The sequence below is a fragment of the Raphanus sativus genome, chromosome 2 (assembly GCF_000801105.2).
Source record: "Raphanus sativus cultivar WK10039 chromosome 2, ASM80110v3, whole genome shotgun sequence".
NCBI lineage: Eukaryota > Viridiplantae > Streptophyta > Magnoliopsida > Brassicales > Brassicaceae > Raphanus > Raphanus sativus.
Window position 1 is genome coordinate 33,253,268 of NC_079512.1, and position 17,284 is coordinate 33,270,551.

The 17,284-nt window shown below is 31.0% G+C and overlaps 2 protein-coding genes across 3 annotated transcripts; one reads left to right on the forward strand and one right to left on the reverse strand.

Annotated features, from left to right (window-relative positions):
• Positions 1–896: 896 nt before the first annotated feature.
• LOC108825799 (probable lysophospholipase BODYGUARD 3) lies at positions 897–5,020 on the reverse strand. Its single transcript, XM_018599154.2, has 5 exons — positions 4,416–5,020; positions 3,564–3,928; positions 2,976–3,304; positions 2,632–2,837; positions 897–1,384 (listed from the first exon to the last, which is right to left on the reverse strand). Exons 1-5 carry the CDS (start codon positions 4,685–4,687, stop codon positions 1,060–1,062), a joined length of 1,497 nt encoding a protein of 498 aa, XP_018454656.2. The 5' UTR covers positions 4,688–5,020; the 3' UTR covers positions 897–1,059.
• Positions 5,021–10,219: 5,199 nt separating this feature from the next.
• Positions 10,220–12,264, forward strand: LOC108840803 (growth-regulating factor 8). Of its 2 annotated transcripts, none has more exons than XM_018613622.2 (4): positions 10,220–10,925; positions 11,029–11,205; positions 11,332–11,647; positions 11,757–12,264. In XM_018613622.2, the coding sequence occupies exons 1-4, from the start codon at positions 10,682–10,684 to the stop codon at positions 12,169–12,171; spliced, it is 1,152 nt and encodes a 383-aa protein (XP_018469124.2). In that variant the 5' UTR covers positions 10,220–10,681; the 3' UTR covers positions 12,172–12,264. The 2 variants fall into 2 exon arrangements, with proteins under 2 accessions (XP_018469124.2, XP_018469123.2); XM_018613621.2 differs by having other exon boundaries at positions 10,221–10,925; positions 11,748–12,264.
• Positions 12,265–17,284: the final 5,020 nt, after the last annotated feature.

A 17,284-nucleotide genomic window follows, 5' to 3' on the forward strand; every position in this document is an offset into this window, starting at 1 on the left:
AGTATTGGTAGATTTGTTCAACCAATCTTGACCCACCCACTTCCAGTAGCATGGATATAAACATTAGAAAATAATTAAATTCTAATAATTATTAAATATTTATTTTTGTTTGTTTATAAATTTTACGTTAGTTTGTAACTTATATGTATGATAAATAAATAAATAATTATATTAAGTATCATTATATTCTTATCTTAATTAGATATGTGAATTCAAATATACTATTTAGTTCTTAAGTATTCATTTTGATATGTTGAGTAGCACCTATTATTTTAAATTAAACAATGATTTATGTTTTATAATTAGTTGATATTGGCATATATAATATTTTTCTAACTTCAGTTATTTCGGTCTATCCTCTTATATTTATAAAATTTGTATAGTTATAGTGTGATATATTGTCTTAGAAAAATAGAAACACAAATTAATATTACATCAGAGTTGCATTAATAAATATAACTTGTAAATTCAAACATATATGGATATATAAAAACAACTAAGTTATAATAATTGTTTGATTTGATTGTTCATATTTTGATTGGATTAGTTATTCATAATTTTTGTATATTGGGTTGTATCAATTTATTTTTAAAATGAATCACAATTTTTTGGTTATCATTAGACTAAAATAAGAATAATCTTGTTAATTAGATTTTTTCCAGCTTTTAGGTTCATAAATATATTTTGTAAGATCTTGTTAATTAGATCTATCCTCGTTTGTTTGTTAGACGGTCAAACGGGTCTGAGGAGAAGGCATGACAATTCACACTTTCTATTTACATGGAATACCTTTTTGGGTCTAAATGTGAAATTACATGGAATACTTAATTAGAACATTTAAGAATAAGATGCATTGATTAGCATACACAAACATAAGTGAAAACTTACACCCAAAAAAAAAAACATAAGTGTTATTATTTGATACGACTGATTCGTTCTCATGGCTAAGTACATAAGGATTTCCTTAACTTATAATGATCAAACTTAATAAATATATTTATCTACCAATCACATAGATCAACTGACGATCGTTCACAATTTTTCATAGAACACACACTTTCAGAAAGATGAAGTCTTCCAAATCTCTTGGAGCTCTCTGGCAAACTCATCCTGTCTCCCAACGACCATGGTGATATGATCTTTTTTCTCAATAACTTTAACTCGTGCCCGAGGAATCCGTTGTTTGACGTTGTAGCTACACTCGATGGGAATGAGCTCGTCGTTTTCTCCGTGAAAGATAGTCACGCTACACTTGAGTTTATCTCGTACAACATCCAAATACATATCAAGTTTGCTTCCTGTCCCACATATAATGTTGTGTAGAGTGTGCCACGCTGCGTTGTGCGTGTGACACATAAAACCTTCTATTAAAAAGTTTACTGTCCTGTATTGATAATTTTTATATTAGAACAATAGATTATATCAAAATCAAGTAGTGAGAACACACACACACATATATATATATACTACGTAGAAGTCCTATATCTTATTTTATTTTGGAAAGTCAGAAACCAGTAGCATAAACTGGTATCAAAAAATATTTTCTTTTGAATCAAATTTAACATTTTATTTTAAAAATAAAATAAATCAGCATATACACTAGCTGCAAGTCTGCAACATTAAAGAGTGCTAGTGTGTGCATGAGAGATATAACCTCTCTAATTTCTACTTATTAAACCTGGCATTTTATATTGAACTTTACTTTTCATTTTTCCAGTGAAAAACCACAGTTATTTTTTTTACACAAACTCGTATCTGGTTGCACCGATAGGGATGCATTTTCCTTCCTATTTCCCTTTTCAATTTAGAATTTCCCTTTTCAATTTAGAATAGAAGGTTCGTTGTTCTGGTTGGATGTGAGCATTATTCCTAATCTTAATTTTTACTTTAGATTCTTATATATTAGAATATATGCATCATAGTCCTAAAAATTCTATATAGACATGTCACTAAAATCGGTGGATCAACCAACCTAGACATTTCAAAAGTATATCAATTGCTCCATACATAGTCATAAGTACTTAGGTTGGAAAGTTAGATTAGCATAGAACTAAGTCTAGTTAGGTTGCCTAAGCCTCTGTTTTCTTAGGGCTAGCCTCCAATGAACAAAGATATTCTAATGACATGTCAAAAGACGTGGCTCTCTATATCTGGTTATTTGATGTGACTTGTGGATCACGTTAACGCCACGTGTAATTGTACTTTATCTATATTTGTATATATAAAAATTTATTTGGTGAGGTAAGGTTAATAATCTTAAAGTGAGTTCTGTAGACACTAACCAGCGAGTAGATACGGCGACGAAATAAATTTGCAAGGTGGTTTTATAACCCTTGCCGTGATTTATGAATGTTTATTTCAAAAAAAAAAATGATTCTAAACTTAAAATAAAGTTGATAAACTTTAAACAAACAAATAATCTTAAGCTTGGAGTAAACCTAACTTTTAAGTTCACTATGTTTTGAAACTTTCCATACAAAGCCCCCAACTTTCTTCAGCGATAAAGGTTATGTACTAGTTAAGTAGGAGACTTAATATTTGGATCTGTTGAATTTTAAATTCTATATATCTTTTCCAATTCTTTAGCAAATGATGATTAATAAAATGAAAATAAATGATAAGAAATAAAACCTGTTATTACGGGTCAAAAGTTTAGCCAGGAACTGCCAAAGACGGTGGTGTTTGCAGATGAGGAGACAAATGGTACGGCTAATGTGTTCGTACCAAGCAGCCATTGACGCTCCTAAAGCTATTGGCGGCCAAACCTTCCTCGGCGCCACCTTCTTCATCACGTACTGCCTCGGCTTCTTCTCTCCCACCGGTACCGGATAATAAGGCTACCCACACATACATAAGCACACACGTGTTGTATTTGTCTTATCACACATCTCTTTTATTTAACATATATTCTTTTGTCAAACTAATAATAATGCATTTTTTACTAATTTCATATAATTTTTACTAAATGAACTCACCGGAGCAAGGAGGGTGAGCGACTTGATTAAACCACCGTGTCTAGCCGCGAGGTCAAGGGCCAAAATGCATCCCAAAGAGTGAGCCACAATGTGGAAAGACTTCACATTGTGTTTGTGTAAGACCGATTTTTCGATCATCTCTACGTGTTCACGCAACGTGTAGAGTGAATCAGCTGGCTTAGGGCTCTTCCCAAATCCTAGAAGATCCACCGCGAAGAGTCTGTAAGCTGAGGAGCAAGCCGACAAGCTTGGAAACACCGTTTCAGTCCAAAACGCTGATGAAGATATGAATCCATGGATGAACAACACATCCTCTTTCGCCGTCACCCCTGTTTTAATGATCAGATTGTTTTAAAACGCAAGAAATTGAGTAACAACGTTTAGCAGTTAAACAAAATCAAATTATTTTTGTAAGCATTGCAAAAAAAGAATAAAGAATGTTTATTAAGTATGTATTTATTTGTTTTCTTATATCTATAAATAAGCACAAGTTATTAACTAAACTTTTGCTAGATAAATATGTATGTATAAAGTTAAAGACAGACATACAAGAACACTTAAACCAAATAAAAGATGTGAACTTGTAACCTTTTGGTATTTGAGTTTTGACAAAGAGGGAGTGATCTTTGTCGGAAGTAGAGGCCCATGATGTGCAGAACCCACAATCACAATCCGACCATCGAGAGACATCGTGTCTAAAATTCTGCGGTCTGATTTTTTCCCGGAGCATCTCAACGACCGTAAAGTTCACCGTCAAGCTTGACTTTGTTATTTTTTTCTTCCGTTTGTTCTTAGTCAACGTCTTCTCATGATGATGGTGGCTGCACTCGGAGTCGGACCGAGAAACCTTAACGAACCGTTTATTGAGTTCGGTAACGGAGAGGTCCGATAGAAGAGAAGGACGTGTGTAAAGGGTCTCGGAGATATCCTCCAGCTCAATCTTGGAACGTCCGCTACAAGAAAACCGAAAGGAATATCATACCGACCGGTTTTAGTTACTACTTACTAAACCTACGCAAATTTATAATTTTCAACCCCTACGGAAAAAAATGGCTCAAGGTAACAAATTTGAAATTAATATAGAGAAACGAAGGACAGATATCATGAGTCACTTATGAAAAAGTTGAGCATTTATACTTGTAATTTTCACGTAAAAGTTTGTAATAAATGATAAGGGTTTTCTCTGGGTAAAACGGGAAGGAACACCACATGTAATGGTTTAAACACGTATTAATTATACTTTAACAAGAAAAACATGTATTAAACACAAACTTGAATTATATATATATATATACACGGAAGAATTAATCATTATTTTATATAAACACAAGATATTAAATTCATTTAGTTTTATGTAAATTAATACATTCTTGGCATGGACAATTCTGATATTAATACATTTTGCTTTAATCAACAAATAAATAAAAAGACAAAGGATACCTGAGTTCTTGAAGCGGAGAAAGAGTAAGGATCGTAGATACGCCATTATCGTGAGACAGGAGGATCTTTCCTCGAGTCGCCGTGATGGGTTCCTTGGCCGATAAACAGTAACAAGGCTTCCACTCGGCTTCGAAAACATAGTCTGCTACTTTGTAGACGAGACAAAGTAATGAATCGAGGATGTCTAAGAGACAGAACACGAGGAAGCTAACGGCTTCATTTAGCCATATACCTGCTACGGTCGCTGCTCTTCTTGTCATCATCACAGCCATGGCTCAATAAAGCTTAGAGAGTTTTAAAACTCTTATGATAAATACAGAACTCTTCTTAATTTATATATTTGGGAATTTAGAAAGAGAGATCCATGAATGAAGTCGTCTTGTATTGTATAGTGGTGCAATGCATTTATATAATATAAATAACCTGTCTTTCTATTTGGGAGTTGAGAAGAGGAGTGTATGGAGAAACACAAGATCTAAGGGTTGTGTGAATGTATATAGTTTATAGACTATATATGATACCTGTTAATACATAATATGATGTCATAAAGTAGATAATATTCAAGACACTCGAAAACGACTGTTTAGGGGTCACGGATCCACCGGTTTAATTGGTCCGGTATTAAAAACACTAGCTAAACAGTATGTGGAGGTGAGTTCATTTTTGACATCTTTATATGGGTTTGTCGAAAATTCTATGTATACTGATAGGAAGATGGTGACTTTAGTCAAGTTAACTTTTCTTTTACTTATAAAGATAAATGGAACATAAAACAAAACGAAACTTTCTCAAAAGAAAAAAACAACAAAACACAAAAGATACAATTGTCAATGCGTGCAAGACTATATGTGTATTTTGTTAATTTGCGCATAAAGTTGGGAATGACAAATTGGGAATTCGTTTATATTTAATAATTTGTATGCGTAGACAAGGCATATAATTCCAAATTTTAGCAAAAAAAAAAGAAAAAAAGACAAGGCATATAATTGCTTACATATGTATTATTCGATCCATAAAAACAATATATGTCTGTAGTGACAATTTTAGAGCAATTTCTTGAATGTGGAAAATTCTTTAGGTGAACAAAATACTTTGTACGAAAAAGACTTAAAAATTGAGAAAAACTGGAAGTTAAGGTAACAGTTTGTGACAAAAAAAAAAGAGCTAGGTAACCAAATAGAATTAGAAAACAAAATTAAAGGGTATAAAAAAGAGAAATGTGGGTTGTGTCATTTAACGCCTAAAGAAAAAGAGGTGCATAGTGGTTGAACTATCCTGTGAAACAGCAGAACCAGTCCATGACTTAGCTTTATCATATGATCACGCACGAATCCTCATTTCGTTGAGATTTCTCTTTTACATGTATTATTTACGTCATACTATTTCCATTTCATTAGTTATCGTTTCTTGTTCCACTAAAATTTCCTAAGTCGTTTTTTCTTATCTAACTACTTACAATTAGAATGTCTATTCTTTGTTTCATGACACGCAATTGTATCTATTTTTAGACCAACGTAGAGGTTGCAATAAACGATCACTTGTTTACTTCTTTCTTACAACGCCGTCGACTTGATAGATGAGAATCACGTGATTCTCATAAGTATTAAAAGAAATTTATATAAGATAATAGTAAGATTTTTTTCTTGTAACTGAAAAATAATAGTAAGATATTATCTGATTCTTCATAAAATCTATTGTTTTCAATAATATAACTCATTTTGTGAAATTATATACATTATTATCACATATGTTTTGTTATAGCTATGTCTACTAGATGCAAACAAACTCATACTCCCTCTGTTACTTGAATAATGTCATTTTATCATTTTCTTTTTATTTTTTAAATGTTATTTTACATTTCAATGCAATTTTCCAAACATAATTTTTTTACCATTTTAATTAACCAATATATATATATTTATTTAGATCATTTTATTTAAATAATTATACATTAAACGAAGGTACATTAATATATTTAATATTTTTATTTCGTGCGAAACATCTTTAAATAATTTTTTTATAAAACAGAGCAAACACTAATATTGGGGGCATGTAAAGAACGGATATTGTTTTCATTTATGTCATTCATGGTTAATCACCATGAAAAATTAAACATTTTGTTTCATAAAAATTCTGATGATTTAAATTTTCTATCGTTTAAAAAAAATTCCTACAAACTCTTGGGTTTTTGTTTGATCATTCTTCCGTTGGCATCCACAAAATTTGTGTTCAGTGAGAATAAGAGAACTCGTAGTTCTATCTTATTTTTATTTTTCTTTAGTACTATCTGATTTTAGGTGCTCATAAATGAGAATATGATGATGTAAGAAGTAAAAAACCATGGTTTACGCTGTGTTTCTTCCTATGTCCAGATCAGAAGACCAATCAATAAGACAATAACTCGTGAGAACTGTCCGAGATTCATGTAAGAAAAGTACAAAACTGGTCGAAAACTGAATGGTTCAGAAGATAAACAGAGATCTTGTTTTTCACCAGGATGGTTTAAAACGTTACAAAACTCATGTCAGATCGTCATGTCGATTTCGAACATCGATAGGTTCTAAATTAGAACTTTTAATCCGTACAAAGGGATATGCACATCTGTTTTTCATGCTCCAAACATTGTTCTGCTTGGTCAAAATATTCATGTACTGTTAGGTAATAGTGAGATCCATTATTCATTTCTTTTTCATCTCCTATTAAATGTTGACTCGATGCATACATACAGACACATGATTGTTGACGGCGTATTTACTGAGGAGTTGGTGCATATGCATGATGACGTCGTTCGTTTTGAATGCTCATTGATTTTAACGACATGCATGCTCTTGTACTTTATTCAATGGTGAATGTCTGTTTTTTTTTTGATTAACAAGGGTATCCCTGACCTATAGAAAAGTCCAAACTAATCTCTAAGGGAAAATGTAATCCATAGATAGACTCTCTCTCCGGATATTCAAATAGATCTTAAAGCATGAGCTCATATCCGTGTTAGGTGACCAAAATAAATGTAACTTAGTTTCGCGCAGCAGGTGGATCGAACCTGAAACATGTTAGTGTCCTAGACCCGCCTTCTTCCCACTCGACCACAATCACTTCCCACTGGACCACAATCACTCGGTCAATGGTGAATGTGTTTCAATTTCTATCAACGTAAATTCGTTTCCTTCAGTTCCGAATGTATTCCAAGTGTGTATTTTTCTAAAGAGCATGGAAAAAATAGTAGATTTTATGACTGATTAGAGAGATAAATGATATAGAGGCGGCAAAGTCCGCGATATCTGGTTTTTCATGCCATCACATAAATATTGATATTACATTCAATTCGTTTTGACTCCACCACGATTACATGTCACACGAGACCAAGACGTCTCAGAGTTTTGTAGAGTACAGTTGAAAAATATCTTGTGACAAACAAAATTCTTATTGTTTGAATTTTTTTATAAATTCACGTGGTGTATTGTACACTACGTTTTTAGAAATTTCAACAAGTGAAATAGTGAATTGTACATATGATGATTGAAACCATGCAATGCAAGTAGCTGGAACAGCTAACTCGTACAAAAAAAACTGCGAATCGTTAAATAGGCCAGTCTGGTGCCAAAAAAAAATAGGCCAGTCTTGGGCTTTCTAATAGTGGGCCTTTCTTGAGCTAATCTATCTTATTAAAACAGAAACATTCTATCGGACTTAATATTTATTTTGTAAGTTTTTAAATTAAATACACATTTATACTTTATAGTTAAACCTACATTAATCACTAATATTCTTTTTTATATTACTATCCATATTTTCAAACAATATACTTATTTCTTTATACTACTATCACTGTTTCCAAACAATATATTTTTTATACTACTATCAATGTTTCCAAACAATACAATAATTAATCTTAGTTATTTTATATCTATCATTTTCTCTTTAAAATTTTGTAGAAACATCATAATTTCATAAATTGTAAAATAATAAACTTTAAAATTTAGATTATAAGATTACAAATTATGAAACTATTATAATTTAAATCAAATTAGATCGGTCATCCATCAGTTCAATCAGTTAGTCTCGGTTAGTAATTTTTTAATATGAATATTTTAAAAATCTAAATTGAATTGTCAGATCTTCAGATTAACCGGTGTAATCACAATCGGGTTGAATTTAAAAACACTGATTTAAATGCAAAAATATTTTAAATACACACTCTTTAAAATTTAACAAAATATTTATTAAATTATTAGTGAAAATTTTCATCGTAAAATATTCCGTACTTCCAAAGCGCGGATCAAGATCTAGTATACTATTATATTGGCTCATGTTGGGCTTTTAACATGTGTGTGTACACCCGTGTAAACGCATGAACTATATCTTATACGATTTAACCCCGAGTTCCTCAGGTTGTTGCAATGTGAAGTTTAATTGCACAAAGTTGGTAAATTCTAGTCATTCGAACAACGAGAGATGCGTCTTGTGATTGGTTCCTAACGTTGAAAAGTCTTTTCTTTCCTATTCGGTCTCGAGAGGTAACTCGTTCTTCATCTCTTGAGTCTATCATTGTTGCTTGTACTCAAATATATTTTAATTATTTCTGGTAAGATTTATATTTACATTTATAGAGAAAAATAGGCTACAATCATACAATAGTTAGTCCACAGCTTTGGAGATACCGAAAAATTGACCCCCAAACCACTTGATGCCAAGATCTGCTCCAAAACAGGTTAGACATCTTCTCAAATCACTTTATTTATTTTTATCCCTTAGGTAAGTTATGTTCTCATTCCTAAACTCACTTCCACATTACTGAATGAGTCTGTAGTAGAATATGTAGTCTCGTGGCAATACGGTTTGGAACATGTTTGTGCTATGTAGCCAAAGCTTAACATAAAATTCATGCGAGTTAAATATAACTGGAGTGATTCCTATTACTTTCAAACATATGGGATTTACTTTGGATTCTTGAAAAATATGGTCTTCTTTAAGCACGTGTCTTCAGGATAGAAACCACCGAGTATATCACTGGCGAACAAATGATATCTTAGTGAACCATATTTTTCTTATAACAATTGAACATTAGTGAGTGGTCCTATGTGATTCCAACACCTTGAATTAGCACTAAAAGAAAATAACACTAAAATTAGCCTATAACATAGAAATAGATATGTTCTTTTTTTCTATACATAATCAGTTTTCACCCAATAATTTAGCTAAATCAGAAAGAATTAGAGAAGTACTAATCCAGATAATAAAGTAGTGGGGTACGAAAAGATAAAGAAGAAAAGAAAAAAGAGTGTAAAATTTAGTAAAATCTAAAATAAGTGAACGAAGAAGGAAAGATAAATTAGTTAGAGCATCACATCCCTCCACCTCTGGTCCCCCCCTATGAGAAGCTCCTCACGGAAACGAGAGACGTGGGTTGGTTTGGTCCAATGACCATAACACACACATCTCACAACACACGTTACTTAACGGAGCTTGTTGCTATCCATCCCTTCATGGAACGTAAATGTTATGATGTGGAAGTTTTTGAGAAGAAGACAAAAGATAAAAGACGTTACCTAAGGTCGAAGTAAAAGATAGAGAGTTAACGGGGGTTAGAAAGGAAACGACAACGTGGGATGCTAAGGCCATCATTATTGGTGGGCAGAGCCCTTAACTTTTTTTTTTTTTTGTTCATCAAACACTTAAGGGCACATAAGGGCAGCCCTTAAATAAGGGCTGCCCTTATATGCCCTTAAGTGTTTGATGACCAAAAAAAAAAAAAACAAAAAAAAAAGTTAAGGGCTCTGCCCACCAATAATGATGCCCTAATGTCTGTGTCAGGGTGAAGAGAGAGAGGAGAGTTAATGACTTACTGTATAGACTTTTGTCGGTATTCAGAAACGAGGTCGAATGTTAGAGACTAAGGAAGCAAAAAAAGAGAAAAAGCGTTATGGGCTCATAAGGCTCGCAAATAGCGGCACCGCTCCTCTCACATGTTGTTAATAACCTAAGTTTCCTATTTGTTTTCTCCCCATCCTCTCATCCTATAAGTGAGAGGGAGAGAGAGAGAGCCTTTATGTTCTTGTAAGTATGTTTAAGGTTTTCTTTTATATGTTCTAGACTCTGTTTCTCCTCTGTTTTTTTGGGTGTTGTTGCTGTCTGAAAGATAAACTTAGTGAGGTTCCCACTACAGAGACAAGAGTGGGTCTAGGAGTTTCTTTTTTTATGTTTGGTTGTGGGTTTGAGGTTTATAGAGGTGTTTTGCTGGTAAAAAGTTGAGACTTTGTTGCATAATGGGAACAAGAGCAGAACGTAATAAGGAAGATTTTGTTGGTGGTGGGTTTGGATTTGGAGTTGTAGAACATTCCCATAGAGAAGTTATGTTACCACCATCACATCATTATCCATCATATCCCTGTTACTGTTCCGCTGGTGTTACCGACCCTGTCTTCTCTGCTTCAAGCACTTCCCTCGCAGCAGGTTCTAGTTCTGCTGCTGTTTCAGCTGCAGACCCTTTATTCACCTTGTGCTCCTCAGGTTTAAAGTTCTCTCCTTTATGACTTCTGAGTTATATATGTAACAAAAACTTTTATGTTTGGTTTTAATGTGAAACTGGTGGATTATTAATATATATATCCAGGGGAGATGGGAAGAAGTATGAGTGAAAAGGAAGGTTCAGCAGCTTTCAGTGAAGCTCAATGTCAGGAGCTTGAGAGGCAGAGGAATATATATGAGTACATCATGGCTTCTCTTCCTGTTCCTCCTGAGCTTCTCACACCCTTTCCCAACCACCCTTCAAACTCTTACCATCAAAATGGTAAAAATCTCTTCCTAAGCTTTCACATGTGTTCTTTATGCAACTTAAAACCATTATGAGAATGTTCAAGTTTCAAGAAAACATTACCTCTTAGTTGATATGTATATGAATCTGCTGTGTTGACAGTGGCGAAAGGAGGTTCATTGAAGCTGGGGATTGCTTCAAACGCAAGCAACAACGCTGCTGATATGGAGCCATGGAGGTGCAAGAGAACGGATGGGAAGAAATGGAGATGCTCTAGAAGCGTGGTCCCTGATCATAAATACTGTGAGAGACACGCACACAAGAGCCGTCCTCGTTCAAGAAAGCATGTGGAATCATCTCAACACAATGACACTCGTACCACTAGCCAGTATGCCGGAACGTATCCTCAGTTTTACGGACAGCCAGTAAACCCATTCTCTACGTATTCCACTTTTCACTCTTCAAATGATCACCACAGGTTACACTCTTGTCAAAACATATTAAACTACATGTCCTCATTTTAAAAAATTTCTTGCAAAAAAAAAAAAAACTGAAGCTTCTTGGTTTGATATGTGAAGAGAATTCAGGTGGTTTATGAAAGAAGACGGCAATGCAAATTTGAATCCAGGGGTTGGAGCAAGCAGAGAGCTTAAACGGGGATTTGATTATGATCTGAACTTCAGGCAGAAAGAGCCACTTGTGGACCAGAGCTTTGGAGCGTTGGAGGGTCTGTTTAGTCCAAGCCGCCAAGAGACGAGGCGGTTTTTTGTAGAAGGGGATCAAGATGAAGCAATGGGAAGCTCTCTTACACTATCAATGGCAGGTGGAGGTGTGGAGGAATTGGAGAGAAGAAACACGCATCAGTGGGTTAGTCATGAAGGACCATCATGGCTCTGTTCAACAGCACCAGGTGGACCATTGGCTGAAGCACTGTTTCTTGGTGCCTCCAGCTACCCAAGTGCTACTAGTACTACTAATAGCTGCAGCAGAAGCTCAAGCTAAATTTAAAGAAAAAAAAAGTTGACTTGAGTTGTGTTGTTTTGCAAATGAAAAACCGGTTTAGTAATTAGAAATCAAGCTATCTTTTAGATTAAACCGCTACTTTTTTTCTTGATAAAAAAATCAAAAAGAAGATCAGAGAGTAACATTTGATTTCAAGTGATTAGCACACTTTGACTAAAAATACTAAATAGTGTCGCAAGAAAGCACACTGAACTAAATAAATCTTAGTTAGTTCTGGTTAAATAAACCGGTTTGGGTCAAGAAAACTCACACGTCTTTGTTCGGTTGGAGATAAGAGTTTTGAATCTTTTGATGTTGACCGATGAATTACCTTATTTAATGACTTTTCCCTTTAAGTTCACTAGCAGCGTTTTGTCGCCTTCATAAAACTCCAGCCTTGCTAATCGTTTTTTTCATCCGACAAGGGCTTCATCAAACGTCTGCGAGATTACATGGATGAATGCTACTTTTGCCTCTATGTCCATGGTCAACAAATATGTCCAGAAACGCTACAGCTTCTTGAGGAAAACAAAGTTCCACATGTTTGCTTCCAAGAAGCCTTCTTGATATGTTCCCCTGCTTCCATTCCATGTTATGTGGAATTTTAACAATATTATTGAGTTTAGTCTTATTAATATCCTTTTCAGATAGCAGAGAAGGAGGTGACATTGATAATAAGTAAGCTATTTTAATCATAGTGTTCTTCTTACATTTTTGATGAGTATTTGTTCTAATGTTTGTTAACTTATTCCAACAGATGATCGAAAGAATTCTAAACGAAAATATTATTAACAAATTCCCATGAAATAGAAATTTTGTGCACAATTTTTGATTATCATATATTTGTTTTATTATTGGCATGTAGTGCATCACTTCCATCATCCTGACGTTGATCTCTGTTCATCTTCCTAAAGATGATGATCTTCTACTTGATCTTGATACTCCTAAGATATATGCTGCAAATGTATACTTGATAAACAATGAAAACTCATATATTTGTTTATGTCAATGTATGTGTGAATCTATATCAATTTGAAGTCAAATGATTCACTTCAAATGCTTAATAGATACTTTTGAGTGAGTTGGCTAGAGTTTTAGCATTTTACTCGTGTTTCTGATCTGAAAATCTATAGGGTTTTGATTTAAGTTGTATTTTTCGCATTTTTATGACTTCGTAATTATTTATATATAAAATGATATGTTATTTACACCAATAGAAGAAGAAGGTTTGGATAAAAAAGGAAAATTTATTATTATCTATATTAAATCCATAAACTGAAAACACAAGGTTCTGATCATTCCAACATTCAATGGCTGTTTTCAGATGAATTTATCCATCTTCTTATAGATTAAAATTTTCTCCAATGATGTTTAACAATGCACAAATTTCAGCTGAAAACTTGTTTGCAATTATACAAGCGATTGTTTGAAAAGTGAAATCGATAAGATTTTTAATGCTTAAGTAGTTGTAGTGTTAGTCAAACTGAAAAACATCGATATCTTGTTATGATCTCATTTCTCCGGTTTTTTAAAGAATAATTATGCTCTTCATAAATCAATCTCATTGATTTGAAAAGGATGTCTTAATAGTAGAGACACCGGTGGATTAGTCCTTTTTAAAGTGCTTGATGAATGAACATGTCTAACTCTGAGGTGAATTATCTATTTGATCTAACTTTTATATTTGTTTGCTCATATTTTTAATTTTTTTGATCTATTACTATTACTAGGATGTAGACCCCCGCGAAATCGCGGGAGAAAGTTAATATTAAGTTTTTGATATTAATTTAAACTGATTACATAAAACTATTTAATATATATATATATATATATATATATATAACTGATATAGTCAAAATAGAAACATTAAATATGAAAATAAGATATTAGAACTTTATCGTAAATAAATTTATTGAAAATACTAATGCCAAAGCAATGCAACCCTTCAAAAGTATTAGATTTAATAATCACTATTAAATTTCTAATAATATTTCTAAATTATCATATATTAAATGTATGAAACCAAAATGGTAATATATATAACTATTTAAAATGAAAGGATTGAAGATGAAAAATAATGTTATTAGAATTGTATTATAAATAAAAGATATCAAAAACACTAATGCCAAAGTGATGCAATCATTCAGAAGTATTAGGTTTACTAATTAATATTAATTTTTTAAAACTTAAAATTATTATATACTAAATGATTAAAACGAAAGGATGATATTTAAATGATTTTTACAAAAATATAACTGATATTTAAAATGATTTAGGATAAAAAATTATTAAAAAGTTATTATAAATAAAATATATAAAAATCTTTTACGAAAAAGTAAAAGATATAAAACTAATGGGAAAATCGCATAAAAAAACCCTCAAAGTGTCACTTACTAGCACTTTAAACCTTGAAGTTTTTTCACTAACACTTTAAACCTTCAAAGTGACAATTATATCATAAAAAACCTCCAAAGCAAAAAATTGACCGGTTCAGCATGTAATTTTCAAAAATAATTATTTAATTAATAAAATAAACAAAATAAATAAATTCAAAAAATAAATAAAAATCAGAAAACTAAACAAAATTGTCAAATTTAATAAATTTAATAAAAACTCATAGATTAAATAAAAATCAGAAAATTCGAAAAAAAATCAGAAAATTAATTAATATTTAGAAAATTAAACCTCAAAAATAAATGAGACCAAATTAAAAAAAGGAAAAATAAAAAATTCATATATTTCAAAAAAAAATGAAAATTCAAAAGTTTGAAAAAAAAAATCTGTCACTTTCAACGATGATGTTGGAAACTATCATTGGAAATATGACAATTATCGTCATTATTAATGGTTATGTGAGAAACCATCATCGTCATTAGTGAATTTTGAATTTTCTATTTTCCATTTTTTAAAAAAATTGTGAACTTTTCATTTAGTTCTTTTCTATTTAAATTTAAACTTATTTATTATTAATTTTTAGTTATTTTATTTTATTAATATTTTAGAAAATTATTTAATTTTATAAATATTTATTTAATTTTCTAAAATTTTAGTTTAATTTTTTTGATTTTTTTTTCATTTTTGTAACTTTTATTAAAAGTTTCGATTTTTATTTATTTTTTGGATTTTATTTGTTTATTTTATTAATTAAATAATTAATTTTGAAAAATTACTTGCTGAACCGGTCAACTTTTTGTTTTGGAGGTTTTTTATGATACAATTGTCACTTTGAAGGTTTAAAGTGTTAGTGAAAAAACTTCAAAGTTTAAAGTGATAGTAAGTGACACTTTGAGGGTTTTTATGCTATTTTCCCTAAAACTAATGCCAAATTGATGCAATCCTTCAAAAGTATTAACTAATGATGAAATATGGGATTATGGAAGCAAATTATGGGTATCTCGAAAAAATGAAACACAAATATAATCTTGAAAACCAAATATAAAGTATATCTTTCACTACCAGATAAAAATTATTTACAGCGAAAATATTTTTAATAAAATATCAAATTCTAAATACCAATTCAAATTTGAAACAAGATAAATAGAAGTCAGAATTGATTTGGTTCACAAAATATACTGGGACACAATTCCAAACTGTTTATTAAAAAGTATATATGTAAACAAATGAGTTTTTTTTCAGTCGATCTAAATTGGTTTTCAATTTACATTATTTTAATATAATTTAATAGCATAAAATGGTTCTTCCAAACTATAATTTGAGATTATGTAAATAAAACCTATAAATGAAAAGATGTATGAAATAAAATTTATAAGAAATAGAGTTGAAAGGGCATAAGTGTTAAAACTAAAAAGAGACAACTTTCTATATAAATAAACTGTTATAACAAAAAAAAAATTATAGCAAAACAAAATGGAAGCCCCAATAATAGTTTTTTTCTTTCTTATTCTCTTTTTTCAATTCTAAGATTAACAGCAATTTTTAATCTTTGTTTTGCTTTTTGAAAAAAAAACAAAAAAACATCTGTAAAATTTATGATAAGGATCATGGTTTCTCTCTAAGACTATTGACTTTGTACTATCTTTTTCAAACTATGAGAAACTTTTAATGTTTGCTTTGGGGGGGGGGGGGGGGGGGGAGGGTACAATGTGACTCAGGGGTGTTGTTCGGTATCGGTTTAGTGTTTTAGTATTTCGGTTTATAAAAGAATAGCTATCATATAGAATTCATATCTACTTTGTTTTGGTCGGGTATACCATCGGTTTAAAGTTTATTCAGATTCATACAAAAAAATCATAAATATATTTATTTTTATAACATTTTGTAAAATTTATTTATATGATTAGATATAGGTTTTTTAAACCATAAAGATATATAAGTTTCTAAATAGAACTTTTATTTTATTTATTTTACTGTTTAAATATAAGTAACAAACATATTAAGTTAATAATAACAAATTCAACCGTGAAATTGAATTATGTTTTCCTATAAAAAGTTGATGACATCTACCAAATAGAACTTGGAAATAAATCTAAAATTACTCGGGAAATAATTCTATGACTGTTTTCATGTATTTTAAGTATATTTATATACAAAAATTAAAAAATACAAATTATTAAACAAATTTTACTATAATTTTAATTCTAAAATTTTATTATAAAGATCTTATATATAGTTATATTAACATGTGAATAAATGCATAAGTTAATCTATATTATTAAAAAAGAAGTACCCATATAAAATACCCCTTAGTTTTCACTTTTAATTACAATGGTATGCCACTGACATTAAATAATACTTCCTATTTTAATGCTGTCTTTTCCACTTAGATTAATGTATTTTCCAAAATTATATTTAAATTAAATACATAATTAAATGACACTTCCTATTTTAATGTTTTGTCTTTTCCACTTAGATTAATGTGTTTTCCAAAATTGAATTTGAATTTAATACACTTCATTAACTTCTCCATTAAATCAATGTCAAATTCAAAAAAAAAATGTTTTTATTAGACAAACAATTCTGGAAATTATAATATCAATTTTTCATTTAAAAAATCTGAACGAAAAAAGTAGTAGCAAATTTAAACCGAAACTAGATAATATCCAAACTTGGTATCTAGAGAACCATAACCAAACCTTATCCGAACGAAATATTT